The sequence below is a fragment of the Narcine bancroftii genome, chromosome 6, assembly GCF_036971445.1.
Source record: "Narcine bancroftii isolate sNarBan1 chromosome 6, sNarBan1.hap1, whole genome shotgun sequence".
Classification (NCBI taxonomy): Eukaryota; Metazoa; Chordata; class Chondrichthyes; order Torpediniformes; family Narcinidae; genus Narcine; species Narcine bancroftii.
In genome coordinates this window covers 156,049,816-156,075,385 of record NC_091474.1, presented here as the reverse complement: position 1 = coordinate 156,075,385, position 25,570 = coordinate 156,049,816, and the positions used below count along the sequence as shown (strand labels likewise).

Below are 25,570 nucleotides of genomic sequence, written 5' to 3'. Positions count from 1 at the left end.
CTTTGCTCCACAAATTCTTATGCAAATATTATTTGGTCATGCTCCTGTGAGGGTTGTTGGTACAAGGACAAATACTAATCAGTATCTTGCTTGATGATCTTAAACTTGCATTTTAAAACATAGGAACTAGTCAGATACCAATTGTGAGCAAGTGAGTTAAATGTTACCTTCTTTCCCTCAAATGTCATCCCTGCTTTGGTGCCAGGTGTGACTGTACCAGAAATTGACAGCTTGAGAGGGAGACCAGCCCCAGTGGGAAGGTTAAACTGGCTGTCCATGAAGATGTAGTGAGCAAACAGGTCACTTCCGAAAGATTTGAAGAGAATTGACTTGAGCTACAAATACAAAGAATACGAGGCATTAATGTGTCAAATATTGTTCAAGTATAAAAGCCTTTCATTATTTCAATATTTTTGTGAATATTGCCACTCCCTAAGTCTGCGGTTTCCTTTACTCATTCAGAAAATGCAGTGACTAAATCTATATATTGTACACAAATGAGAGTAATATCCATGCCTTAAAAGTGTCAGACAATGAATATTTCCATTGAGAGAGATGCTCACCATTTATCTCTGATTATTCAGTGGAATTGTCATTACTGAGTGAAGCACAGTCAGCATCCAATTTCTGAAATGGACTAGACCGACGAGTATGTCATCGAAGGCCGGGCATCTGGTAGCAAACTACTTGCTTCCTGATATGCCGCCTTTCTACTATTGACAAGGCACATTAAGTTGATTAAAAAAAATAATTTCCACATGTCTAGATGTGCAGCTCAACACTGCTCTCCACACCAGCCAGGATGAAGCAGCCCACCTGCTTGGTGCCCCATCCACCACCCTTAAAATTGATCTTCTCCCCAATGCACTGTGCATAGTTTACAAATTGTAATGCTGTTACACTCCAAGACAACTCTCACATCAGCTTCAAAATTCACATCCTCTGCCACCAAGAAATACAGTGACAGCAGACACAATAGAAGACCACAGTCAACAGGTTCCCTTCCAAATCCTAAATTGGAAACATACTGCCAAAGAGTGTAAATCTTGGGACTCTATCCAACAGTATAATGCATGATATGTATGCTTCACAGCATTTAATCCTCTTAAGATCATCAAATGACATCTGCTGATCACAAGCATATTCATGTTGGCCATATGTCACTCATGATACCACATGGTCAAATTAAATTGACATTTTAATATCTTTGTTTTAATTGTTACATTTTTAAATTGTCACTTAATGTGCTGTACCTGTACTGGAAGTATTCGGAGTAACTGGAAACCTTGTGATGCCATTTCTTTCAGCAACTTGAAATCACTTCCTTTAACATATCCTAGTTCATTTCCAAACACTCTCAAGAAAGCCCCTACTTCTGGTGTTTGATGTTCAATTTTATTCAACATCTTTTGAAAATTTTGGGAGTATTCCTTCATCAGGTCCTAATAAAGAAAAACAACAAAGTTCAGTCTTGATCTGAGATAGCTGATTTCAACAGACACATTCTGATACAAATAAAGACCATTTTTTCAGATGCATACTTCATTTGGACGTTCAGTATCTCTGTTCTTTCCAAACCACTTGAATAGCACTTGAGATACTTTCTTTGGAACTTTCCCATCTACCCAGTATAGTGCCTTCATTGCACTATTTGGGAAAAATCCTTTGGATCCAAATATTGCTTCAAGAGATGGTTCCAATCCACTGCCTTCCAATCCAATCTGTTTAAAAAGATAACATTGTTTAGTTCTTATGCATGGTTTTAAATATTAATTAGTATTTACAATAATAGTTTTTTGCATTGTTTTCCCCTCTTTTAATAACATTATATAATTGTATATATAATTCCAAAACACAGCATTTTCTGTTTTGCAATTCATTGCCCCTCTCCTTGCAATTTCTATTCCAGACATTGGCCCTGTTGATTAAGGGGAGAAGATAAGTGCTAGGGTTGAAGAAGATGGAGTGAGGTGTAGAGTTAGCTGTCATTCCATATCCTAAATATTCCAATTGTGATATCAAGAGAGGTTCTGGGAACTGGGGTGGAGGTTGAGGAGGTTCATGATTGTAGTAGCCATGTAAAACCACAAAGAGCAGAAGGGGATGAAGACATTTATTTTAAGGGATCAGGGGATCACTCCTTCATTTTCTAGCCTCCAAGCAGTACTAACCTGTCAGAGCTGCAGAGTCTGGCAGGTCCTGGAAAATTTGCATGGCACATATCAAATTTAAATCAGGATCCCAGCCATAATGAAAGGGCCTAATTGTTCCTCAGAAATTTCTCAATTTATCCTTGACCATCTCTATTCCTCATGGATGTCTAAACTGGGGGGCAGGGGGTGGTGAGTTAGTACTGAGAAATTTTTTTCTTTCTGGTACTCGTAGTCATTTAAATACAAGTTTCTAAAAGATTATCCTTCTCGTGTGAGTTTAGATATCAGGATCAGATAAACAGCCCTATTTTCAACAGGGCATTCAAACAAAGGGATTATCAAATGGGCAGGCACTTGTCAACTAGCAGTTACAAGAAGCTTGGCTATTTTTGACCCATTGATTCTCAAGAAATGAAATCGCCTTTAGTGTATATAGGGATGTTTTTCCAACCTCAAAAATAGAATGGTTATATGTTTAACTTTGACATTGCCATACAATTGGTGTGTGTGTGTGTGTGTGTGTGTGTGTGTGTGTGTGTGTGTGTGTGTGTGTGTGTGTGTGTGTGTGTGTGTGTATGTGTGTGTGTGTGTGTGTGTGTTATAATGTCAGGATTAAACACATGTATACCTACCTCGAAAAGATCCACAGATTGACCAAAAACATTCAAAGTGGTCTCCAACATGACAGCTCTTGGCAAATAAGTATTTGGGTCAAAAATTATATTGCTTTGCAATCCACCTTCCAGAGAATTCTGTGTTTTTGGAATATTCATTTCTTTATATATTTTATAGTTTCTAGAATATTTTCTAAAATCCATAGGTGATGGTAGCACATTTGATTTTAGAGCATCTGTCAATTTGCTTTTCAGTCTGTGCAAAACAAAATACAGCAGTTAGTTGAGTTACATATGAAGTAACTATGTTGCATTAGTGAATATCTTCAATTAGCAGCAATGTCTAATCTTAATTAGACATGCATAAATTCCAGTCATTCCAGGCCACTGCTAGTAGTTAAATGAAAGATCAATCTCATCTTTCAGAAAACAATGTCCTGTTAGATTAGAATGTGAAGGGATTCAACTCAGTTAATAATTCGGGTTATCAAGGCTACGGTTGTTGAGCATGAGATAAAAATGTAATGTTCACTTACTCTTGGACTGTGGGATCCCTAGATGTTAGAATGTTCCCAAGGTGAGAAGAAACAAAGCTTTTCACTTGGTCATCTTCAATTTTGGATAAATTTTTAATGATTTTTCTTAGGTGTTTCGATGTTGGTTTTTTCATGACAATAAGGTAGGCTCCCAGTCTCTTCAGGGTAGGTGAAGCATTATCTGTATACACTTCAAAAAGATCATTGCGAACCTGAAAGTAAAATCATGAACAAATAAATAACTTGCAATGTAGAAAATGTATAATTGAGCAGTTTTTCTTAATGTATATCTATTTGAGCTGAGACCAATGAATCATATAATGGGACCTGTAAATAAAGCTTTAAACTAAATGGTGCAACTCAATGGACTGTTTCTGCTGAGGAACAGTTGAGGAGAGACTGAATAGTGAAGGGCAGCAAAATGACTAAGGAATGCCAATATCCATCAGGAAGGGAGTGTCCATAAAAACATGAAATAAACATCCAACTAAATTAATACCAGGGAAAATGGTGAAAAACAATACTAAAGTTTAGAAGGGGGTGAATGTGCAACATTAATCACAAGACAAATCAAGGACACAAAGAGAAGCACGTCAGTATGATCTATCAGCAATATATCAAGATATTGATGGAAAATTATCAGGCTTAGAAAGTAAAAAATCAACAGAGAGCACCAAAAATAGAAAAGGAAACCTAACAGCTTTACTATTAAAGAATGGGGCATATAGAATAGACAGTAAAGGCAGGCACTAGATGCAAGGCCAGAAAATGAATTAGTGGAATCAACTGGGTGGATTTTAAAAAATGGCAGAAGACAGTAAGCAGTGGTGATTGTTGCTGCATCCCTATGGCTTAAATGCAAAGTATAAGTGGATGTCATGTATAGTCCAATAATCATAGAGGAGGACTTTAATTTTCATGTAAATATGAAGCAATAGATTGGAAGGTGAAATCATGCAATGTGTAAAGGAAGGTTTGTGAGATCAGTGAATTAATAAATAGTTTATGTGGATATGGTAGCTCTATTATGGCAATTAAGTTAACAGTTGGAATTAGATCAATAATAAATATCAAGCTTGAGGATTTGGTGCATTCAGAATAGAAAGTAAGATGCAAAAGTGGGTGAAAAACATGAAAATGGACTTCAAGACCTTTTATAGATATATAAAAGGAAAAGATTATATGAAGATAATTTGGATCTCTGATGGACTAAAACAAGAGAAATTATAGTGATGAATAAGGAAAGACACAATGGCAGCTCACAGGTCTTGAGCTCAAATAAGTTAACATTAGTACAATAGTTAACCAGTAATGGAGCATTTAATGGGACTATAAGGTAATTAAAGTCCCATTACCCAAAAAAACTGCATCCAAGGAGTTCAAAGGATGCTATGATAGAGGGTATACTTGTCGTCAACTTCCAAAGTTCCATGGATTCTGGAATGAGTCCTATAGGCAGGAAGGTAGTACTATTTAAGGAAAGAAAAAGAGAACACACAGTACTACAGACCAGATAGCCTGACATCTTATCAGGGAAAAGTTCTTGAATTTATTATTAAGAGTGTGCCAACAGGGGTCCTGGAAAATAATAACAGAATTGGACAGGATTGAAATGAATTTATGAAAAGAAAATTATGTTGTGAAATCATTGGAGATTTTTGAGATTATAACAAGCAGAATAGATGATTGTGATGTCAAATATTTCCACTTGTAGGATGTCCTCATTAACGTGCCTGTCAATGAATTATTAAATTGAATTAGAATGAATGCATTCAGGTAAGATATTTTGATGGTTAAGGACTGAGTAATGGACAGAAAGAAGAGTAGGAATTAATCACAAATTTTTGGGTTGGAAGGTTATCATGGGTGTGGTTCTGTAGGGATTTGTAATAGGATCCCATTTGTTCATAATCTACATCAATGATTTGTATCATCAGATTGTGTGTAATATGTCCAAGTTTCTTGATGACTGGCTTTCAAGATTGTGAGGAGAGAACCTTTGGAGCGATATAGGCAGTTGAGTGAATGGAAGCACATAGCAGATGGAATAAAATACGCAAAAAAGAAATAATTGAGTTCATTCACTTCGATGCAAAAAAAATGGTAGCATATTCTGCTGAAGGAATTCAGAGGATCGAGCAGCCTTGATGAGTAGAAGAATTGTGATGTTTTTGGTCAGAACCTTTACCAGAAAGTTTCCAGACCCAAACCATCGACAATTCTTTTTTCTTTCACTGATGCTCTTTAGGAGGATTATCAGTTTAAGAAAATTTGACGCACACAAAATATCAGCCCAAGTCTGCTTTCCCTACCTAGGAAAGTATATACTTGTGATAAAGAGACTGCAGTGATGGTTTATTTGTTTGATTCCTGGAGAGCTGAAGCAGGCTGGGCCTATATTCTATAGCTAATGGAATGGGGGATGAACTCACTGAAATACACAGGGCTTCACCAGGTAGAGGTTGACTTGATGATGCCTGCCAATGGAGCAAAGTTCAGGAACTCTTAATTAGTAGTGAGGATTAACTTCACCACACAGACTCTGGATATTCAAGAAGGCAGTTCATCAAGAGCAATCAAGATGAGCAGCTTTATAAAATTGTAAGTCGTTTTCATACTCCGCAAGCTATGGATGCACTCCCCAAAAAGAATTTTAAAAATTTTTTTCTCTAACTTTTGTTTTATGTTGATATGACTATGCTATTGGCTTGTCAATAAAAATAGTGTATTAACATCTCCACACTACTCGGAAGAGTCAGTACCTCATCAGTTAAGGCCATTTGCCTGAAGGCTTGAACAGCAGCTTGCTGAACAGAAGAGGAAGCTGTCTTGCTTTTAACACAGCTTAAAAGTGACTCCATAATTTCTGGTTTTGCATTCTCCATCGCTTGTCCCATGTTTCCCAGTGCCTGCAGAATGTAAATAAAGATCACAAATATGCTTGTATTCAATTCATTTAAAAATATTGAGATGTTCTAGTTTTGTCACATTCTATATCTGTTACCTTTAGAGCAAGATAGACTTTGTCTTCATTACCCGAGCACTCATTTCCAATTATGAACATTAAGTAATCCGCAACTTCCTTTAGTTCTGGAACAACGTCCATCCTTTCATTGTAAAATCTAAAAGTATTATCAGAGGATTAACAATTCAAATGAAAAATTAGCTCCATTTATAATTATATATCATAACATCAAAGGTTGAGCATTGTTTTTAATGACAAAACTAAAAATAAAGTCATAGGATAAGCTGTGAGGTAATAATGCATTTACCATTTTAATATCACATAAATATAGTTTGAGCAGTGAAATTACATAGTACTTTTTCTGGAGAACCAAGTTTACATTAGATAACTGTGTTTTTAAACCACAACAGAATATGCTTACCTCCTCACTGTATGACTTAGGGCGTAAAACATACTCCGTGTTGCCCGAGCCTTTGCCAGGTTAAGGATCAACCGAATCTTGTCTTCAGTTGGTGAAGCCATAAGTCCCACAGAATAGGTAACTGCATCTGCTATCCATTCAGTGGAAAATTCACTTTGCAGCATTTTTAAGATTGTTCCAAAACACTCTGGTGTGCCACATTGGAGAAGTGCTTGAAAAGTGAGGTACCTTTAAGAATGAAAGAACAGATTTGAGATTATTATTTGCCAAATTAACAAGTAAATAATTTTCTTCTATGAAAATTATATGTTGTTACGTTCAGAACCAAATAGATATTTGGCCTCCTAATCTCAACTATTGGGGCAATGGCCCAGATCTTCTGCCAAAAGTAGTCAATCATACATTGCAAAACTATTCTAAGTTGGAATGGGTTACAGTAAGTTTCCCTCAGATAAACCAACTCTCAGCAAGGCTCAGTATAGTGTTTAGCCTTCCAAGTACAATGAATGGGCCACACCTACTGAAATTATGTGACATCCTTTAAAGTATAATTATTATTGAAAAGAGCCCTATGTGTCAATGAGTTTGAATTAGGAAGGTGCAGATGAAGAGTCAATTTATTCAGAATATTGGATCCATTGAAAGAGTGGTGGAAAGAGAAACATGTCTCCCAGTTAAAAATATAATATATCTAGTGGAAAAGTGCAGCAGTAGAGGATCGTTATGTAGAAGTATGCATAAAATTAATCTTAGTTCATTACCATCAACAAGTCTGATTGATCGAGAAATTACCTCATTACACCCTCTCTGCCTGATTGCAGAATTGTCATTATTTAAAACTTATAAACTAACTCAGTTGAATAAAATAAGATTAAATTATGTTATATCCCCTCACTTCTGCATGTTTTCTTAATTCTCTTGGCATTAATAGGTTTGGTCCACTTGCAGCAGATTGATCCCAGCACAAGAACACTGCAGATTTCTCACCAGAATTGTTGGGGAATCTTGAGGTACAGGTTGTGCTGTGGGACCAAGATGATGATAGAGAAATCACTGGTTCAGAGGAAGGTTCAATTCATCTCTCTCTTTAGCATAACTCTCTGTTGTGTCTGCAGAGCCATAACTATAATTTGACGCTTTAGACGGTATAGCCAGGTAATTATTAAATGGAGTGGCAGAAACCGTTCTCATCGAGGGATCAGTGGAGAGGGTCAAGAACTTCTAATACCTGGGTGTCAACATCTCTGAGGATCTTTCCTGGAGCCTCCATGTCGATGCAATCACAAAGAAGGCCCATCAACAACTATATTTTATGAGGAGTTTGATCACTAAGGACTCTAAACTTTGACAGGTGTACTGTGGAGAGCATTCTGACTGGTTGCATCACTGTCGGGTACGGAGGCTCCAACGCCCAGGACAAGAAGAAAATTCCAGAGGCATTACAGGTACTAGTTTTCACTCCATCGAGGATATTCACAAGAAGCTATGTCTTAAGAAAGAATCCGCTATCCTCAAGGAACTCCACCACCCAGGCCATGTCCTCTTCCCTCTGCTGCCATTGGGGGGAAAAAAGGTACAAACACTCAGCAGCACAAGGACAGCTTCTTCCCCGCTGCCATCAGATTCCTGAATGAACACTGCCTTACTTTGATCTTTACTTGCAAAATAATGGATTTTGTGATATGTTCATGACAATAAATTCTGATTCTGAGAATATATTCAGGCCATTATTTAAGATTAAGTTTCAGAGTTATGCTAAGGTTAACTATTAAGTCAACATACAATTAATGTTCCTCTTCCATCAAAATCCTCAAAGGAACAGGGCAGTGAGGCATACGCCAATCAAATTCAATTACCTGGGTTTCTCGATTTGAAGTAGATTTGATAGGGCTGTTTGAAGAGTATCTTCATCTAACCTCCTCAATTCAGCCACAAATATTTGGAACAAGTTAGCCCTTTGTTGAGGCTGACCATTCTTGGAGATGCTGGCCAGATTCTGCAGTGCTGACAATGCAGAATTTGCATTCTTTGCTCTAGTATCAACATGCTCCAAGGTCAAATCTTTCTTGATTGTTGATTCATCTGTAAAAGATTTCTTTTTAAAGAATTCTCTGTCTTTGCTCTGAAATAAATGCAAAATTATGATAATTTTATTTCCTATGATTTCAGTCTATGATTGGCATTATGGAATGGCAGTTGGGTATTAACTATTCTAGTAGAAGGGGGAAATGTCAACTGTTTAAGGACAGGCTGTACATTCAATATCAGCTAAATAAAGTCAAATAGGAACTGGACATAATTCTGATTTTTTTTAAGGCAAGATTCCATAAGGATAAGTAGCCATAATGGGGCGAGTGAATGGGGCCAGACCAGAGGCCAAAAGACTTGGATATTCCTAGTGTGACAGAAGCAGGAGATCTGCACTTCTTGGACAAACAAGGGGAGATATCCGAGCTCTTGGGAAACCAGCCTGGTGTTGCTATAAATCAGACTGTATTTAATCAATCCTCCATTAAAATACAACCCCTCTTCTATGCAATAAAAAGTGCACAAAAAGTACCAGACAATGATGCAACCAGCCAGAATGCTCTTCACATTACACCTGTAGAAGTTTTTGAAAATCTTCAGGGACATACCAAATCTCCTCAAGCTCGTCACAAAGTGTAGCCACTGGCGAGCCTTCTTTGTGATTTCATCAACATGGAAGGTCCAGGACAAATCTTCAGAGATCCTGACACCCAGGAATTTGAAGTCCTTGATCCTCTCCATTACTGAGTCCTCAATGAGGACTGGATCATGTTCTCCTGACTTCCTCCTGAAGTCCACAATCATCTGCTTGGTTTTGCTAATGTTGAACTCTAGGTTGTTGATGTGACACCACTCAACAAGTTGATCTATCTTCCTCCTGTACACTTCCTCATTGCGTTTGTGATTCTGCCGACAACTGTGGTGTCATCGGCAAATTTCTAAATAGCATTGGAATTGCGCCTAGCCACGCAGTCATGGGTGTAGAGCAGTGGGCTAAGCATACATCTTTGAGGTGCACCTGTGTTGATAGTCAATGAGGAGTTGTTTCCAATTCGTACTGACTATGGTCTTCCGATGAGTAAGTCAAGGATCTGGTTGCAGAGAAGGGTGCAGAGGCCAGGGTTTGGAGATTCTTCACCATCACTGAGACAATAATGGTGTTGAAAGTTGAACTTTAGTCTATGATGTATCTGTGGATTGCCACCTTGTCCTGGTGGAGAAGCTTGTGTAGTCCTGAGATCCTGAGAGCGATGCTGTCTGAAGCTATGCTCCTGGTAAGGCCACTGGTGAGGTCCCTGATAAAGAACAATCCAACCAAGTCCTCAACAGTGGAACAGGTGGACAAAGTTACTCTGAACTCAACAGCTGTGAAGGCAGACGAAGTCTGCTACAAATCCATCAGCTCTAATTGTTGCAGTTTTCACGCTATTGGAATTAGTTGGCTAATTTGCAAAGTATTTTGTGCTTCTTGGAGTGCAACATCAAGTACACGTTAAACAAATACATGCACTCACTCAGTGGGCCACTTTCCAAGTTTGGACTCCTAAGCCACTTGCGAGCCCATACCAACAAAGATCATCCTCCTCAATCTCGAGGAATATCCACGATAACGAGTCTATGAAGAGAAGCTGTAAGTATGAGTTGCTGTTTATCAAGGTGATCCAGAGCTGAGTGGAGAGCCACCAATATTGCATCTGCTGTGGAGTGATTATGATGATGTGCAAATTGCAGTGGTCCAGACCTTTGCTTAAGTACGTTTTAATTTTGGCCATGACCAGCCTCTCAAAGCATTTCATCACAGTAGAAGTTAGTGCTACTGGGCATTAGTCATTGAGGCAGCTCACACTACTCTTCTTGGGCACCAGGATGATTAATGCCCTTTTGAAGCAGGTGGGAACCTCTGACTACAGCAATGAAAATGCCTGTGAACACTTCAGCTAGCTAGTTGGCACATATTCTCAGTACTCTGCCAGGTACGCTGTCAGGGCCTGACGCCATGCGAGAGTTCACCCTCTTGAATGATGTTCTGATGTCAGCCTCAGAGACAGACATCACAGGGTCTCAGTCTTTGCATGGATTCTAGTAGGCACTGATGGATTCTCCTTCTCAAAGTGGGAATAGAATGTGTTCAGCTCATTGGGTAATGAAGCATCACAGCCATCCATCTTACTTTGTAGGCTGCAAAGGCCTGCTCTCCCTGACATAGCTGGCTTGTATCTGCCTCTGACTCAAGTTTCCTCCAAAATTGCCATGTTTGATTGATTTGTTTTTGCCCTTTTTATATTAGATGGAGTTTAGGTGGGAGATAAAGCAATGCGAGGAGGCACAAGACAGAAGCTGCTGAGCTGCTGTCATTTGTAGGACTATTTTAGAGAAGCTTGTGCTGAATTGTTAGACTCTTGCCATCCAAAAGCCTGGATATTTATAGGCACCTCTCCCTTGGGCTTTACAGATTACAGCTGAAGACCTAACTACAATATATTTCCTGATATTCACGATCAAGAGGCTTGACACCTTGATGAGTTTGCCACTCAACTAGGTCAAAGGTGCAATTATGCCATTCAACACCCATTGAAACTATTATCTGATTCCGATGTGCATGCTGGTTACCAGATATCAGTTCTCTATTCATGTCAAAACAGTTAAAAAGTGTCAATTAAACTAACCCATCTGACCTCAATATAAATAATATGATTTGTAACATTTAATATTTCTATATTGTAGTTTTGAGTGCTTAATTCCATGATAATCTGTTTATCTCAACGTTTTTTTTGGGGGGGGGGGGGACGTGGGGCTTTCCTAATGTTGGTAAGGTTCTGAATCAGAAATCCAAAGAGAAAATAATCCAATATTTTTTGTTTATATAAAAAAAATCTTAAGTTCTAAATCTGCAAAAATGAAAACCAAACTATACTTCAGAGACTTTTAAAAGTTAAAGCAAAAAGCTTATCTCTTTACATTATTATTCGATAAGATTTTGTGGAGTAAAACAGAAAAAAAGAACATGCTTAACAACATTATTATACATTCCCCATAAAAAAAAATCTACAAATATAGGTTGTTTCTTACCAACAACGAAGTATTGGCTATTTGTTGAAGTGACTCTTTCTAGTTTAAGTGTCTGCTTTACAAGTGATGAAGATCCATATTTATTTCTAATAAAGAAAAAGAAAAGATTTTATATCTCTTACTTTATAATTGATAACTCTGCTAATAACATAAATGATATAGTGTCCTGGAGGCAAAAATCAAAGTACACGACTTTGGGATGTGAATGTTGGGTGAACATTTTCAGCCATTTACTTTAATCCCTGCAGTAGTACTGCCACTTGGTATAAAACTAAATCATTATGTTTTTATATTTATTTTGAGCAGAAAGATTAGGCTGATTTATGGTAAGAATAAATATAACTGGCATATTAGTGTATGAAATTGTTCCATTGCCAAATAATTCTTTTGATTGGGCTCAACTGCAAAGGCCAAATGTACACATTAAATCAAAAAGGAAAAGACAATCTAGAGTAAGGGACAGCAGAGAAGAGGTTAAGTTTTTTGAGCACATTGGTCCATAAAATAGACAAGAACCCTTCCTCAGTCTTTAAAAGGAGGAGAGGCCATGTTGATGGGCAGATATGATGCACAGGAACTCTCCAGTGGAGGGAGTTAGTGTTTTACAACCTGGTCCAGGATTTGGCTGGCTGATGTGGCTGGATTTTCTGCCATAAAAAGTGGATAGGCAGAGACCTTCTTGCTTGGTCACTGTAGGAGACAAGGGGAGCTATTGCCATAATGTCATGGGAGCTTGCAATGAGGGGTCTCCAGATGCTACACACTGGATAGGTGAAGGTGTTCAGCAAAATCAAAGGATGGAACAAACAGTTTGAAGAGCAACCTGCTTGTAGACAAATTGGCTTGTAAAAAGGAAAAGAACCAGAAGAAAGGATGAGGCCCTTGTGCAAAATAGCAGTAAGGAAAGCAGAGAATCAGCTAGACAAAGAGCCAGTGTTATTGTTCTAATTTATCTTATCCTCTGTGGCTGATCAGCACTGTGCACCTTTATTCCGGGTATCTAATGAATTGATTTTCTACAGATGAAAGAAGAAACCAGTTGGAAAATTCAAAAAGAGTCCTTTATGCATTTTGAATTTAAAAAATGGCACTTTCCAAGAGCCATTAGCTTTTCCAATGATATCACTATGACAGGGACTGACTGGCTGTGTGGAAACAAATCTAATAGGACAACCCTAAACAGCCTAGCAAGACAATTTAAATGATCACAGATTAACACAAATATGTTCAATAACAATAATCTTAATTGATGGAGCAGCAGATATTTTTATGGATTAAAATATATTTTAACAAGCTAGGAATATGCATGCAATAAATCAGTGCCATATTTTAGAGAAACAACATACTTGTGAGAACCTGGCAAGAAAAGGTGTTCTTCATTGCAAACGGCCTCTTTTACATGCTTCTTGACATCAAGGGAGTAGCTGCAAGATTGTTTGCTAGACAGAAGCAATGATGTAATTGATGGCTGCAGGTGCAGAATTAATTATTGCATTATATTATTACAATTAAAAAGACCTCTTTAAATTGCAATACAAATCTCCATTACCAGAACATCAATACTTTAAACTTTTTCCTTACCATTCTTGAAACCATTGCCAAAGGACTAGTGTGGTCCATGACAGGTGTGAATTTGTTACATTGAGCAAGGTCCCTTCCAATTGTAATGTGAGTAGCAAGATTGTTTGCTCTGTGGTTCACAGTGATCTTGCTGGTGCAGTTACCATACACAGTTGTCTGGTTCACAAAAAGAAAAATGACTTTTAATCATATTTAATATTTTTATTGATTTTTAATTTCTTCAATAGCAGTATTTAAATTTACATATTCAATTTGCTGATAAAACAAATTCATTGTTAGCAACAAAGAAATAGAAAAGGGACTAAACTGCAGTAAATGTGAAGTTGATCATAAAGGATTGACTAGAGTATTTTTTTTAAATAGGGAAAAATAGTGGGGGCTCAAGCACTCAGAATAATTAAGCAGATGGATTAAAAAAAAGCACAAAAATATATATATAAAATATTGTGGTCTTTACAGCATAAGACAATAGTTTGGTTTTGAAGTCCTGCTGCAGATTTTCAAAATCCTGATGAGACCACATCTGGTCTTTATGTTAATTTCTGGGCATCATATTTTAAAATGGATTGTGTTTAGATGTAATGCAGTGAAGATTTGTTCTTATGATATCTGAAAAGCAGACATGAAGTAAGGTAAATAATTATGCATTCTAGAAGATTAAGACTTGAAGTCTTCAAGGTAGAAAAGTAAATTGTTGTTGCATGTAACCAGTTTTGCTAATTAAAGGCAAAAGTTTGATCCCATGTCCTAAAGGTATAAAGAGAGGTAATATTTTGCATGTAGGAGTGGTAGAAGCTTTGAACATTTTTCTGCAAACAACAGTCAATAATGGATTAATTGTGACCTTAAAATTAGAGATAATGGTATTTATTAAGATATTATGTGACAAGGGACGTGATCACCCGAGTTCACTGTGAATGTCAAAATAAATTTGATGGTTGAATGGTTGCTCTTGCCCCAGGTTGAACACCTCACTTTAGAGATGGTTAATGACATTGTTGGATATTTCCAAATTACGTTATACAATAAGTTTATTGTAAGATCTTGACAGAAGGCACTGCAGATACTGGAAACTGGAGCAAAATAAAACCAAGCTAATGGAAGAATTCAATGGGTCCAGCAGTATCTGTGGATGGATGATCCTTTTGAGTTCAACAGTTTTTTTTAAATAATTGAATGAACTTGATGCTGAATCAACTTCAAGAAATGAATTATTTTAATGAACCATGAAAATTGTAATCAATTACTTTAAATAATTCTTACCATGTCAACCAATTGTACATCTTCCCTTGATTCCATTGGTACCAGAAGAGCAGAAATGATACCTCTCTTGATGTTGAGAATGTTGGTTGGTTCATTTTTATTTGGGAATAGAGTGACACCAATATGTCCATGGGTTGTGGTGAATTTCAAGTCATATCTATTGAGTAACAGTTCATAGAATCAGAAAATTTAAAGCACTAAAAGATTCAGCTGCCTCTTCATGACCATACTACATTCTCCCACTCTATACCATACTATATTAATTATGAACTAAAGTCAGATGTGTCAATATTTCAGGGAGTAAATGGAATTCAGTTGCATGAGAGAGAACCTGTCCAAAGTAGATTGCTGGGGGGCACTAATAGGGAAGACGGCAGAGCAGTAATGGATGGAGTACCTGCAAGAAATAAATACTAAAAAAAAGGAACTATTCAAATGGAAAATTGTCATAACTGTGGCTGACAAGGGAATTCAAAGGCAATGTAAAAGCAAAAATTAGTAGGAAGATAGAGGTTAGGAAGTTTTTAAAAACTTGCAGGTAACTAAAAAGCACACAAGGAGCAAAAAGATGAAATATGAAAGTAGGCTAGCAAATAATATCAAGGGATAAATAAAGCTTCTGCAAGTACATAAAAAGCAAAAGAGATGAGAGTAGGTATAATTGGAGACAAAGAGATGGCGGAGGAACTAAATAAATATTTTGCATCTGTCTTCACTATGGAAGACATTAGCAGTGTGCCAGATGTGAAAGGGTATCAGGGATAGAACTTAAGTGCATTTACTATTACAAGAAGAAGATGTTCAACAAGTTGAATGGTCTAAGGGTGGACAAGACTCCAGGACCAGATGAATTGCACCTTCAGGTTCAAAAAGGAATAACAGTAGATATTGTGGAGACATTGGTAATGATATTTTGGGAATAAGCAGATTCTGGTATGATCCTGGAGGGTTGGAAAAAAAATCACAAATGTCACCCCACTGGAGGGAGGAAGGCAACAGGAAGGAAATTATAGTCTGGTTAGCTTGACATCAGTGGTTGGGAAGTTGTTGGAGTCGATTGTTAAGGGCGAGTTTATGGAGTACTTGAAGGCATACAAGAAGATTTGGCTTCCATGGTTTCCATGAGGGAAAATCTTGCTTAATTGGAATTTCTTGAAAAAGTGATAAGCAGGCAAGATTAAGAAGATGCACTAGCCATTGTGTATTTAAATTCTCAAAAGGCCTTTGACAAGGTGCTGCAAATAAGGCGACAATAAGATGAAGACTCCATGGTATAACAGGAAACATGCTAGCATGGGTAGAGCATTGGCTGATTGGCAGAAAGCAGAGAGTTGGAATCTAAGGATCATATTCTGATTGGTTGCCAGTGGTGTTCCACAGAGGTCAGTATTGGAGCCACTTCTTTTTATGTTGCATAGTAATGATTTGGATTACGGAATGAATGGCTTTGTGGCCAAGTTTGTAAATGCTACAAAGGTAGGTGGAGGAACAGGTAATGCTGAGGAAAATGCAGAGGGACCTATGGTTTTCAAACTGCCACCCCCCCCAAACTCACAATCCACTTTAATTATTCCCTATGCCATAAATGCTATGTGATTAGTAAGGGATTGCTTAAGATGGAAAGAAAAAGTTTGAAAACCACTGTTTTAATCGTACCTAATTGACTTACTATGTGCACGGTTTAAAAACTCCAAAAGCCAATGACATTTTCTCAAGCAAAATATTTCAGTAACAATTGGGTCTAGAGCACTGGTTCTCAACCTTCTCCACCCCACCCCTCCCCAAGTCACAAACCACCTTAAGTAATCCTTTACTAATCACAGCGCACTTATGACATAGGGATTGCTTAAAGTAGAACGTGAGTTTTGGGGGGCAGTTTGAAAACCACGTACTTAGATTAAAAGAATGGCCAGAAAATTGGCAAATGAAATATAATGTTGGAAAGTGTACCATCATGCCCTTTGGCAGAAAAAAAAGTAAACGTGCAAACTATTTTTTAAATGGAAAGAAAATTGAAAATATCCAGTTGAAAAGGTACTTGGTGCAGGATAGCCTGAAGGTAAACTTGCAGGTTGAGCCAGTGGTGAAGAAGGCAAATAGAAGGCTGGCATTCATTTCAAGAGGAATATAATACAAGAGCGGGATGTGATGTTGAGGCTCTATAAGGCACTGGTGAGACCTCACATGAAATTTTGTGAGCAGTTTTATGCTCCTCATTTAAGAAAGAATGTGCTGATGTTGGAGCAGGTTCAGAGGAGGTTCACAAGGATGATTCTGGCAATTAAAGAATTATCATATGAAGAGCCTTTGACACTTCTTGGTATGTACTCATTGGAATTTAGGAGAATGGTGGTGGGGCGGGGGGGTAGAATCTCATTGAAATATTTCAAATGTTGAAAGTTGTGGACAGAGTAGATGTAGAAAGGTTGTTTTCCATGGTTGAAGAGTCTAGGACAAGAGGGCACTACTTCAGGATTGAATGGCATTTTTTGCTTACAACAGAGATGCGGAGAATTTCTTCAGCCAGACGGTGGTAATTCTATAGAATTTGTTGCCACAGGCAATTGTGGAGGCCAGGTCATTAGGTGTATTTTATGGCAGAGATTAGTAGATCATGATTAGCCAGGGCATCAAAGGTTATGGGGAGAAGGCCAGGCAGTGTGGCTCAGTGTGAAAATGGATCTGCTCATAATTAAATGGCGGGGCAGACTTGATGGTCCTAGGTTGCAGGTATGCTCCTACGTCTTATGGTATTATGAATGTGGAAGGCTGATTTTGCAATTTTAGTTCATCAATCTGGAAAGTACTCCAAAAGAAATGGGCCAATTACATTTTTTCTCAAGCAAAACATTTCAGTAATAATTGGGTGTGGAGCAGTGATTCTCAACTTTTTTCCCCACCCACATACCACCTTAAGTAATCCCTTACTAATCACAGAGCACCTATGGCATAGGGATTACTTAAAATGGTATATGAGTGAAAAGAAAAAAAATGGAAACCACTGTTCTAAAGGGCGGAACGATTGGTGTAGCAGTAAGCACAATGCCTTTACAGCGCCAGTGATCGAGAATGGATTGGAGTTTGAATTCCATACTGTAAGGAGTTTGTAAGTTCTCCCTGTGTCTGTGTGGGTTTTCTGCAGGGGCCCTGGTCTCCTCCCACCGTTCAAAACATACTAGGGGTGTAAATTGGGTAACACCGACTCATGGACCAAAATGTTACTGTGCTGTTTGTCTAAATTTAAATTTTAATCCCAATTTCAGCATTAATTTATTCTTTTATTTCCCAGGACTATCACTGCATTTTGAGAAGTCCAGATGAAATGCCCCAGGACCTCACTGTTCATAGACCACAATCCCTTGATCATGGATGGCTAAACCATATCTACATTGATATCAGTTTAAGCCATTTCTGAGCATTCTTAGCAACACTTTGTATTACTGAAAATAGTGGCCAAATTCTATCCTATATAAATGAGATTGCTCATGCCTATTTTAGACACCTTATTTGAAGCTGATCATTACAGACCCAAATGGGCCTGTTTTAGATTCTATGGTGACTGCTGAAGCTTTCATAGAATTCAAGACCAAATCTTGTGCTTTAAAACATAATAAAAAGATTTAACGGAAGATTAAGATAGAAGTAAAAGGATGTGGTCCAGATTATCCCCTTCATTCTGAGTTGTTCTCCCACACTCTCCAGGATTCATCTTCAAATCAAGTAGAAAACTTGATTGCATTGGTCTGTATGTGGAGAAGCGTAGAGTTAAGGGGCAATTTCAGGTCAGCCTCTGCTCTCAACTTGTTAGGGCATGTGCTATCTTCATGCTATTGATTATGTACTTGAAAATGGACAAATTTGGGAGTCAGCATGTCCTAAAAAATATTACAAATGATGTTGTAAGCTCAATAGCATTCACAATTTCCAAGAAATGGTGGAATAAATTAGTCCACCACATCTACATATCAAAAGAAAATTAAAAGCTTTCTTCATCCACTATTTCAATATCATTAATTGATGAATATATTTCAAATGGCTTAAACATTTCAGCAAAACATATCTGAAACTCATTCGTGTCCAGCTAGTTTCTATTTGCAGAAAAAAAGCACATTGCTTAATTAAAACAATTTCCAAGTCCTGTTGAACAGAGCCTTCTACCTACTGTCTCTGTCACCTTCACTTCAATTATTAATGTCTTCTCTCATGCACAAACCTTCTGAAACCTCAGCAGCCCATAGAAGAATTCCCACTAAATTACAGTCACCAATGCCCATAAATGCTAGGGTTTCTTACCTGGACATAGCTTGCTGGAACTCTTCATTGTCCTTGGAAATTCTAAAGCTTGGCTTGCCTTCAGCACTGATGCTGTGCACTTCCTTCAGGGTGCATGAATTTATCCGCATGGAGTAGTCACAGTACTGAGGTACTTCAATTTCCAACTGTGAGCAAAAAGGAGGTTAATCTAACAGTTTCATCTTTTTTTTTACTTCATTTGGCGGTCTTAACATATTGCATATATGTTTAGGAATGTCATACAAAATCCAGATACATTTTATTGTTTCTTCTCATAGGAGGTTACATAGCACTCGGGCCCTTACGTCCAGAGTGGGCAACAGTTTCCCCTCCCCCCCCTCCCAAAGCCATCAGACTCCTAATTTCTCAGACTAGATGTGGATAGGGAACCGTGGACTGCAACTGTACAAGTCTTAATATTTTAATGTCTTTAACTTCTATTCTAAATTTATATTAATATTCTCCATGGTCCTGGAGAAACGCTATCTCGTCTTTACCATGTGAGCATGGTATGAATGGTAAATAAAGGTGACGACTTTGTGCAGAGTGGAGAATGCAGGGCTGCACATTTTAAACAGATGTAAAAATCATCAATTTGCTATTAATATTTTATTTTTTTAAATTTACATTTGCCACCAAAACTTTTAACTTCATTTGGTGAGGTATAAAACTTTGATGGTCATTGTCTGTGTGATACTTAAGCAATGTGTCAAATATTCCACAAGCAGGAGAGAGGAACTTGCAAAACACTGTTCTTTTCAATACTCAGATCACCTGTGGTTAATGCATGTTATTCTGTTAAGCATAAATAATGTGCTTAATGTATGCAAATTAGAATGTGCATGAAAGTTGATATCAACATCCAAAATTGCACTGTTTAAAGAAATTAACTTTAAAAAAAAATCATGCACTTAACTCTTTAGACAGTCTTTTGAGTAAGTGGAATATTTTAATGACACCCAGAGTTAATTCAATAAACATTACATTACTAAGAATGGAGTTTGGTCGCCTTTATTTGATCTGTGTCTTGTGCACCAGTCTTTCAAATTCTTCACAAGCAGGAAACATGAATGACATTGGCACATTGTAAGAGAATGTATCAGATTGATGGTATAATAAATGTAAAGAAAGATGATCCAATCATAACTACTGTACACATTATAGAAGCATAGAGCTGCAGAGAGAAACAGCATAGAAACAGATCCTTCAACCTGCTGCCTTCACACTGATCTTCAAAAATCGATCAATTTTTACTTATGTTAATTCCAATTTTAATTGTCCCCACAATCCCATGAACTTCTCCCTCTCCAAATGTTGCAACTCATCTAAGTACCATGGGCAATTTATAAAGGCCAATTAATTTACCAATCTACACTTTTGGGGATGTGGGAGGGGATCCCTAACACCTAGAGAAAACCCAGGCAGTCTGAGGGAGAATGGGCACACTCCACACAAACAGCATCTTATGTCAGGATTGAACTCAGTGCTATAAAACTGAAAGGTACAGGTATTGGGGGATAGCTGAATAAAATATATATTGGAAGTTACAAAAAGCTAGAAATACTATTTCCTCTTCATTAGTTTCCCACCTCTTTACAGATTTGCTAAGTGCGTGGAGAAGGATGCAAGGGTCCTTGTTGCAGTTCATCCCCAGCAACAACGTGACAGAGCTGATTTAAGATCCGTTCCTGGGGATGCCCACAGAGTCAGACATCCAAAGCAGGTAAGACTATCAACGTGGTGAAAGATGCACTTTGGTCTGCCCAAAACTTGTTGGTCTTTCAGCACATGGAGATGTGGGTGAGCGAATGCAGTTGACTGGCACATTCCAGGCTGCAGGTGTACGTGCTGAGTGCCGCATTGACGCTTGCTGCAGCCAAAGTGAGGGCACTTGGGGTCCTTCCATTACTGGATATTGAGGGCTGAGACAGAGAGGAAGCCCTCAAATAACAGAGCAGGGAGTAACGACCAGATGCCACAGTGTAAATAGAAATGAATGTAAAGTGATGGAAATGTATGGATGCTAAACTGAGTGGGAAGAGACTTTGAACAGTTTTCCTTTTGTCAACAGTTTATTGTGAATAAAGTATATTTTTGTGGTTTAAAATGTTTCAAAGGTCTCCAAAGGGATGCAGTGCTCCTTGTTGAGTTTTTCTCCAAACAAGCAAGTAACACAGATCTCCGTACTCTGGGTTACATCACTGAAGCAAACATCGAGGGCTGCTGGAAGATCTCGAACTTAATTCAGGACGCCCTTTGATCTGCCCGAAACATGTTGATCTTCCAGTGCTGGGAAGGGTCAGGATGAAAATGCTGCCGAGTGGCATATTCCAGTGGGTCAGGGCACAGGGTGGTGTGATGCTCAGGGGAGCTACTGTAAAAGCTTTGCCGGCAACGACCAGAGACTCAGGTTCTGCTGCTATGGAACAGCGAAGGGGTTCGATCCCCTGTTATTGTCCTCGAACAAGTGCATTGGCCTCGAAGCGTTGTCAGAGAACGCACTGAACGGATATTGCAATGAATGTAGAGAAATAAGTGAACTGTATTCATTATTCATTTTAGTTTCAAAAAATAACTTCATTCATGATTTTTTTTTAACTGAAATGAAACTAGAGAAACCTCCACGACTCATCGATCGGATAACATTAGCAAGTCTGACTCGGCGAGCCGTTCTGGCTTCCCCCCTGGATATTTCAGATGTCCAGAACTGGCTGCATTTCGATTTCGGGGGTGGCCTTTACATTTCTCCAGGAGGAGATGGCTCAAGTACTGAACTTGCACACTTTTCGAGAACTCCCACAGAACATGCCAACTTACCCTGCAAAATATCTGGACACCGGAGCGTGAGTCGGCAGTCCCGATTATTCCATTAGAGGTCTCCGCTTCGTAGTTGTAGAAGAAGGTCTTCAGGTTTTTGAAGCGGGTGGACTGTTCTGCATTTGCACAAAGTAAGTTTGCGTTACTGTCCCCATGTGGCAGAAAACGACCTCCCCTGAAAAGACTCATCAACAATCAGTGGGTTCAAAAGCTTGTGGGGACATCGTCGCAATTCTCAAGCGGCTGCAACCTTGCGAGCCCCCATCAGCCGGCGCTGTTCCACCAGCCGCCCGCTTCTCCATCGCCCTCACTTTCACAAATCACCTACGACTTCTCGAGTTACTGGGTTTCCAAATTGGATGAGGTTCTACAAACCTTGCAGTTGCCCCCCCCCCCCCCCCCACCTCTTCAGTGACAATTTCTATAATTTCACGACAGATTATAGAATTCCAGATGTTTGTGTTAATTGATGCTAAGTAAATGTGAGCTGTTCTCCTCTTTGCAAATGAAGACGGTCTGAAAATATGTACTGAAGGAGATTAGTCAAGTGACAGGAGTTAACAGCGATACAGTTGAATGCACTTACTTAAACACGTCGTGCTCTTTCTGAATTCGGCCCCATGTTCTAGTAGAGAGTAGAGACAGATTAGTGTGAACTACTGACGACATTAAACATTCAGTGATTGTCCTTTGAATCATTACTTCCTTAGTCATCAAGGTAATCCAACAATTTTGATGCAATATTGGGGTTTTGTTTCTTTTGCATAGTTAAGTTAAACTTCTCAAATGTAAAGGAAACTTCCCAACGACTTGAAAATAGATATTATAATTAGTTTTCTTGAGATAAATGTCTGTTTTAAAAAAAAAACCATCTCAAACTGTATCTTCTCGTTGCAACGAATTAGAAGCAAACAAATAATATGAACGAGGGAGGTCTAATTTTAAAGTTCCTCTGGAACAGCAAATGAAATAAATCAACACTTGATTCCTCAGCATATAAAATGCGGTGCGACGATTCAAATCATACGTAATAGGTCCTGAATTGTTAGAAACTTACGTGCAGAAGCCCAGCTACTGATCAACAGCAACAGGCTGAGCTTGGTGGCGCAGCCCATGCTGAGCTGTCAAAGCTCCCTCCTTCGAGTGATCTTCTGCCGAAGTGACCGCGCAGTATCCTGGCTCAGTATTTATATAGTCGTCGGTCAACCTGTTTGTGAAGTTCACTGCGGTTGCAAAAGTTATCGGGAGGTCCAAAGGTTACATCTGGCTCCTCACGCGTTCGGGACAAATACAACTGAACGCTTTTCAAAGATAATTTTATAGCTCTGACTTGAAGCCTCGTTAATAGTAAATATTGTGGGTTAGGAGAGAAGGGGAGAAAGTATTAGGCGTTTGATTCTGAACTAATGACTGCAGAAAGCCGAGGCAGAGAAGCTGAAATGGGGTTGAACAAGAATCACATCGACAGATTCCGATGACATCATTAAACTCAGAGCGAAACCCTGAGCAGTTCATCAAGATAATATTAACCAGAGATAGAGTCGATGAACGCACTCTGACTCGAATTTATATGGGTGAAATTCGCCCAGGGCTGGGGAGGAGTTAGTCGTTTTGCAATCGTCCCGTAGCTGGTCCTGGACTGAGATGCTTGAAGTAAGGTTCAGTGATAACCCCATGGATCTCGTTGGATCATATTGTGATACATCTGAATATTACATTGGATTAACAATTAGACGCTTGGAATCTGAAATGAAACTAATATTACTGGAAATATTGGAGACAGTGATCTTTGATCACGGAGCGCTGTGTTGAAGCTATTTAAAATAAATTGATACATTAATGGAAATAATTAACAAAGCAAGCATTTTGTTCTCTTTTGATGTGTATTGGTGGTGGATAAAATTTATCCACTGTTTATTAGAATCCCTATGGATGCCACTTGCAACATTATTTAGAGCAGGGGTCTCAAACTCAATTTACCCGGGGGCCGCTGGAGGTAGAGTCTGGGTGAGGCTGGGCCGCATCAGGTTTTCCACAAGAAAAGCTCTTACAAAAACATTCCAATGTTATCAAATGTCTTTATTTTTTAACACAAAATAAGATGAAAAAATAAATAAATGAACAATTCGTAAGAAAAAAATAAAATCAGTAATAAATAAATAAAATGAAAATAATAATAATACAGTAGATATAGAAGACTGAAGAAACCACATATAGTTGCTGACTGGAGAAATGTAATTATTATTATTCAGATTCAAATGGTGTCACTGTTGCATTGAAGTTTCAGTGTTTAGCCGATGTGTCTTTTCCGCTTCTTTTTCTGTCCCGCTGAGCAACAACTTCCGGGTTCAGACTGGACGCCGAAGTGCGTGAAGCGGGAGCGACCGCGGAAATTGCGCATGTGCCGCGTGCATATAATGACAAATAGAAAATGCACACAAATATGCTTATGTTGGCAATAAGCCCAGCCGATGTTTCGCCCCCGAGAGCAATATACCCCACCGTGATTGGTAGGTTCGTTCAGCTTTGCACACAACACTGAAAAGTGCCAATCATATCAAACTCGCAAACTTTCATATTAAGGCGGGGCCACAAACTATCGTCCCAAGGGCTGCAGTTGGCTCACGGGCCGCAAGCTTGAGACCTCTGATTTAGAGTATAGTATTAAGGTACATGGGCCCAAAATTTATTACAGTCCATTCAAAATTGCCAAGTTCGGGCAAAAACAAGTTTGACAGGAGGGCACTGGAATAGAAACAGAACCTGTTGGAAGTACTCAGCAAATCAGGTAGCATTTGTGGAGAGAGAGAGACCATGTTCACCTTTCAGTTAATTGGTAAGTCATGGGCACAGGATTATTTATGATGAGAGTACTCGAAGGAATGAAAACTTCAGCAGCAAATAAAACGAGAAAGGCAATCTTCAGGAGATGGTGTGAATGATACTGGTGATGGAGCAAATATAAAGCTAAAAAGTTTAGCTTCGGACCAACAATGCAACAAAGATTAAAAAAAAGGATCAAGATTCTACCTTTTGACTCTGCTCTATCATTCTACACAATCATGGCTGATATCTATCTCAATAACATTTTTATTCTCTCCTTCAAACTCCTTGATGGCTTTAGTGATTAAAAATCTACCTTCTTCTAAAATATATTCGGCAACTTAGCTTCCTCTACTTTCTGTGATACAGAATTGCACTTTTTTTATTTATTATTCTGGGTGAAGAAATTTCTTATTCTAGTCATAAATAAATAATATCTTAATTCTGAGAGCAATCAAATTCAGCCACAGGACAATGGCCAGGAAAGTAAAAACTTGATGAAGATCAGAGATGATGGTTTCACATCTCCCAATATTTGTGTATACAAGATGCCTGCTCATCTATTACTGGATGTGGGAAAAGCAGCATGAAAAATCTGTAGCAGTAGAAACTGGAAAGAGCTGTGGCCGGGTAGAGTAGGCATAGTTTGGATACGAAGGAATCTGGCTGGTGTTTTTGGATGGTGTTGCTGAAGGTCAATGGGTAGATTAGCAAAAAAAATCAAGGTGTAAAGGATGGATCCTTGGAAGCTGCACCAGTCACCAGAAGGTTCCCTAACCATATGATAAATGAGTAAAAACAACTGTGGCAGGGCATGATGGAGGACAAACATTAAAGGTGGATGAGGCTGTTGTCTTTGTACAATTGGTGTTTGGGAAGCATGACAAACCATCCATGATGGTCCACTATCTTGTCTTTTTAAGAAAATGGAAGAAATGAAAAGTTTAAAAAAAAATAATTTCTGAGCACCTGAAGGAGAGATTGATTGAGTCATAGAAAATCAAATA

General features: G+C 38.4%; 1 protein-coding gene across 1 annotated transcript in view; it reads right to left on the bottom strand.

The window, feature by feature from the left end:
- The window catches only part of apoba (apolipoprotein Ba), a 48,291-nt gene extending 25,284 nt beyond the window's left edge, over positions 1-23,007 (bottom strand). The window contains exons 1-17 of the mRNA XM_069886412.1: positions 22,798-23,007; positions 22,327-22,365; positions 21,741-21,856; positions 18,924-19,069; positions 14,631-14,787; positions 13,368-13,523; positions 13,133-13,254; positions 11,787-11,872; positions 8,546-8,771; positions 6,690-6,917; positions 6,308-6,425; positions 6,066-6,212; positions 3,304-3,515; positions 2,786-3,023; positions 1,542-1,721; positions 1,254-1,442; positions 168-335 (exon numbers count right to left, since the gene is read on the bottom strand). Coding sequence (XP_069742513.1) covers positions 168-335; positions 1,254-1,442; positions 1,542-1,721; positions 2,786-3,023; positions 3,304-3,515; positions 6,066-6,212; positions 6,308-6,425; positions 6,690-6,917; positions 8,546-8,771; positions 11,787-11,872; positions 13,133-13,254; positions 13,368-13,523; positions 14,631-14,787; positions 18,924-19,069; positions 21,741-21,856; positions 22,327-22,365; positions 22,798-22,855 — 2,586 coding nt within the window. The 5' untranslated portion in view covers positions 22,856-23,007. The remainder of the gene's footprint in view (positions 1-167; positions 336-1,253; positions 1,443-1,541; positions 1,722-2,785; positions 3,024-3,303; positions 3,516-6,065; positions 6,213-6,307; positions 6,426-6,689; positions 6,918-8,545; positions 8,772-11,786; positions 11,873-13,132; positions 13,255-13,367; positions 13,524-14,630; positions 14,788-18,923; positions 19,070-21,740; positions 21,857-22,326; positions 22,366-22,797) is intronic.
- Positions 23,008-25,570: the final 2,563 nt, after the last annotated feature.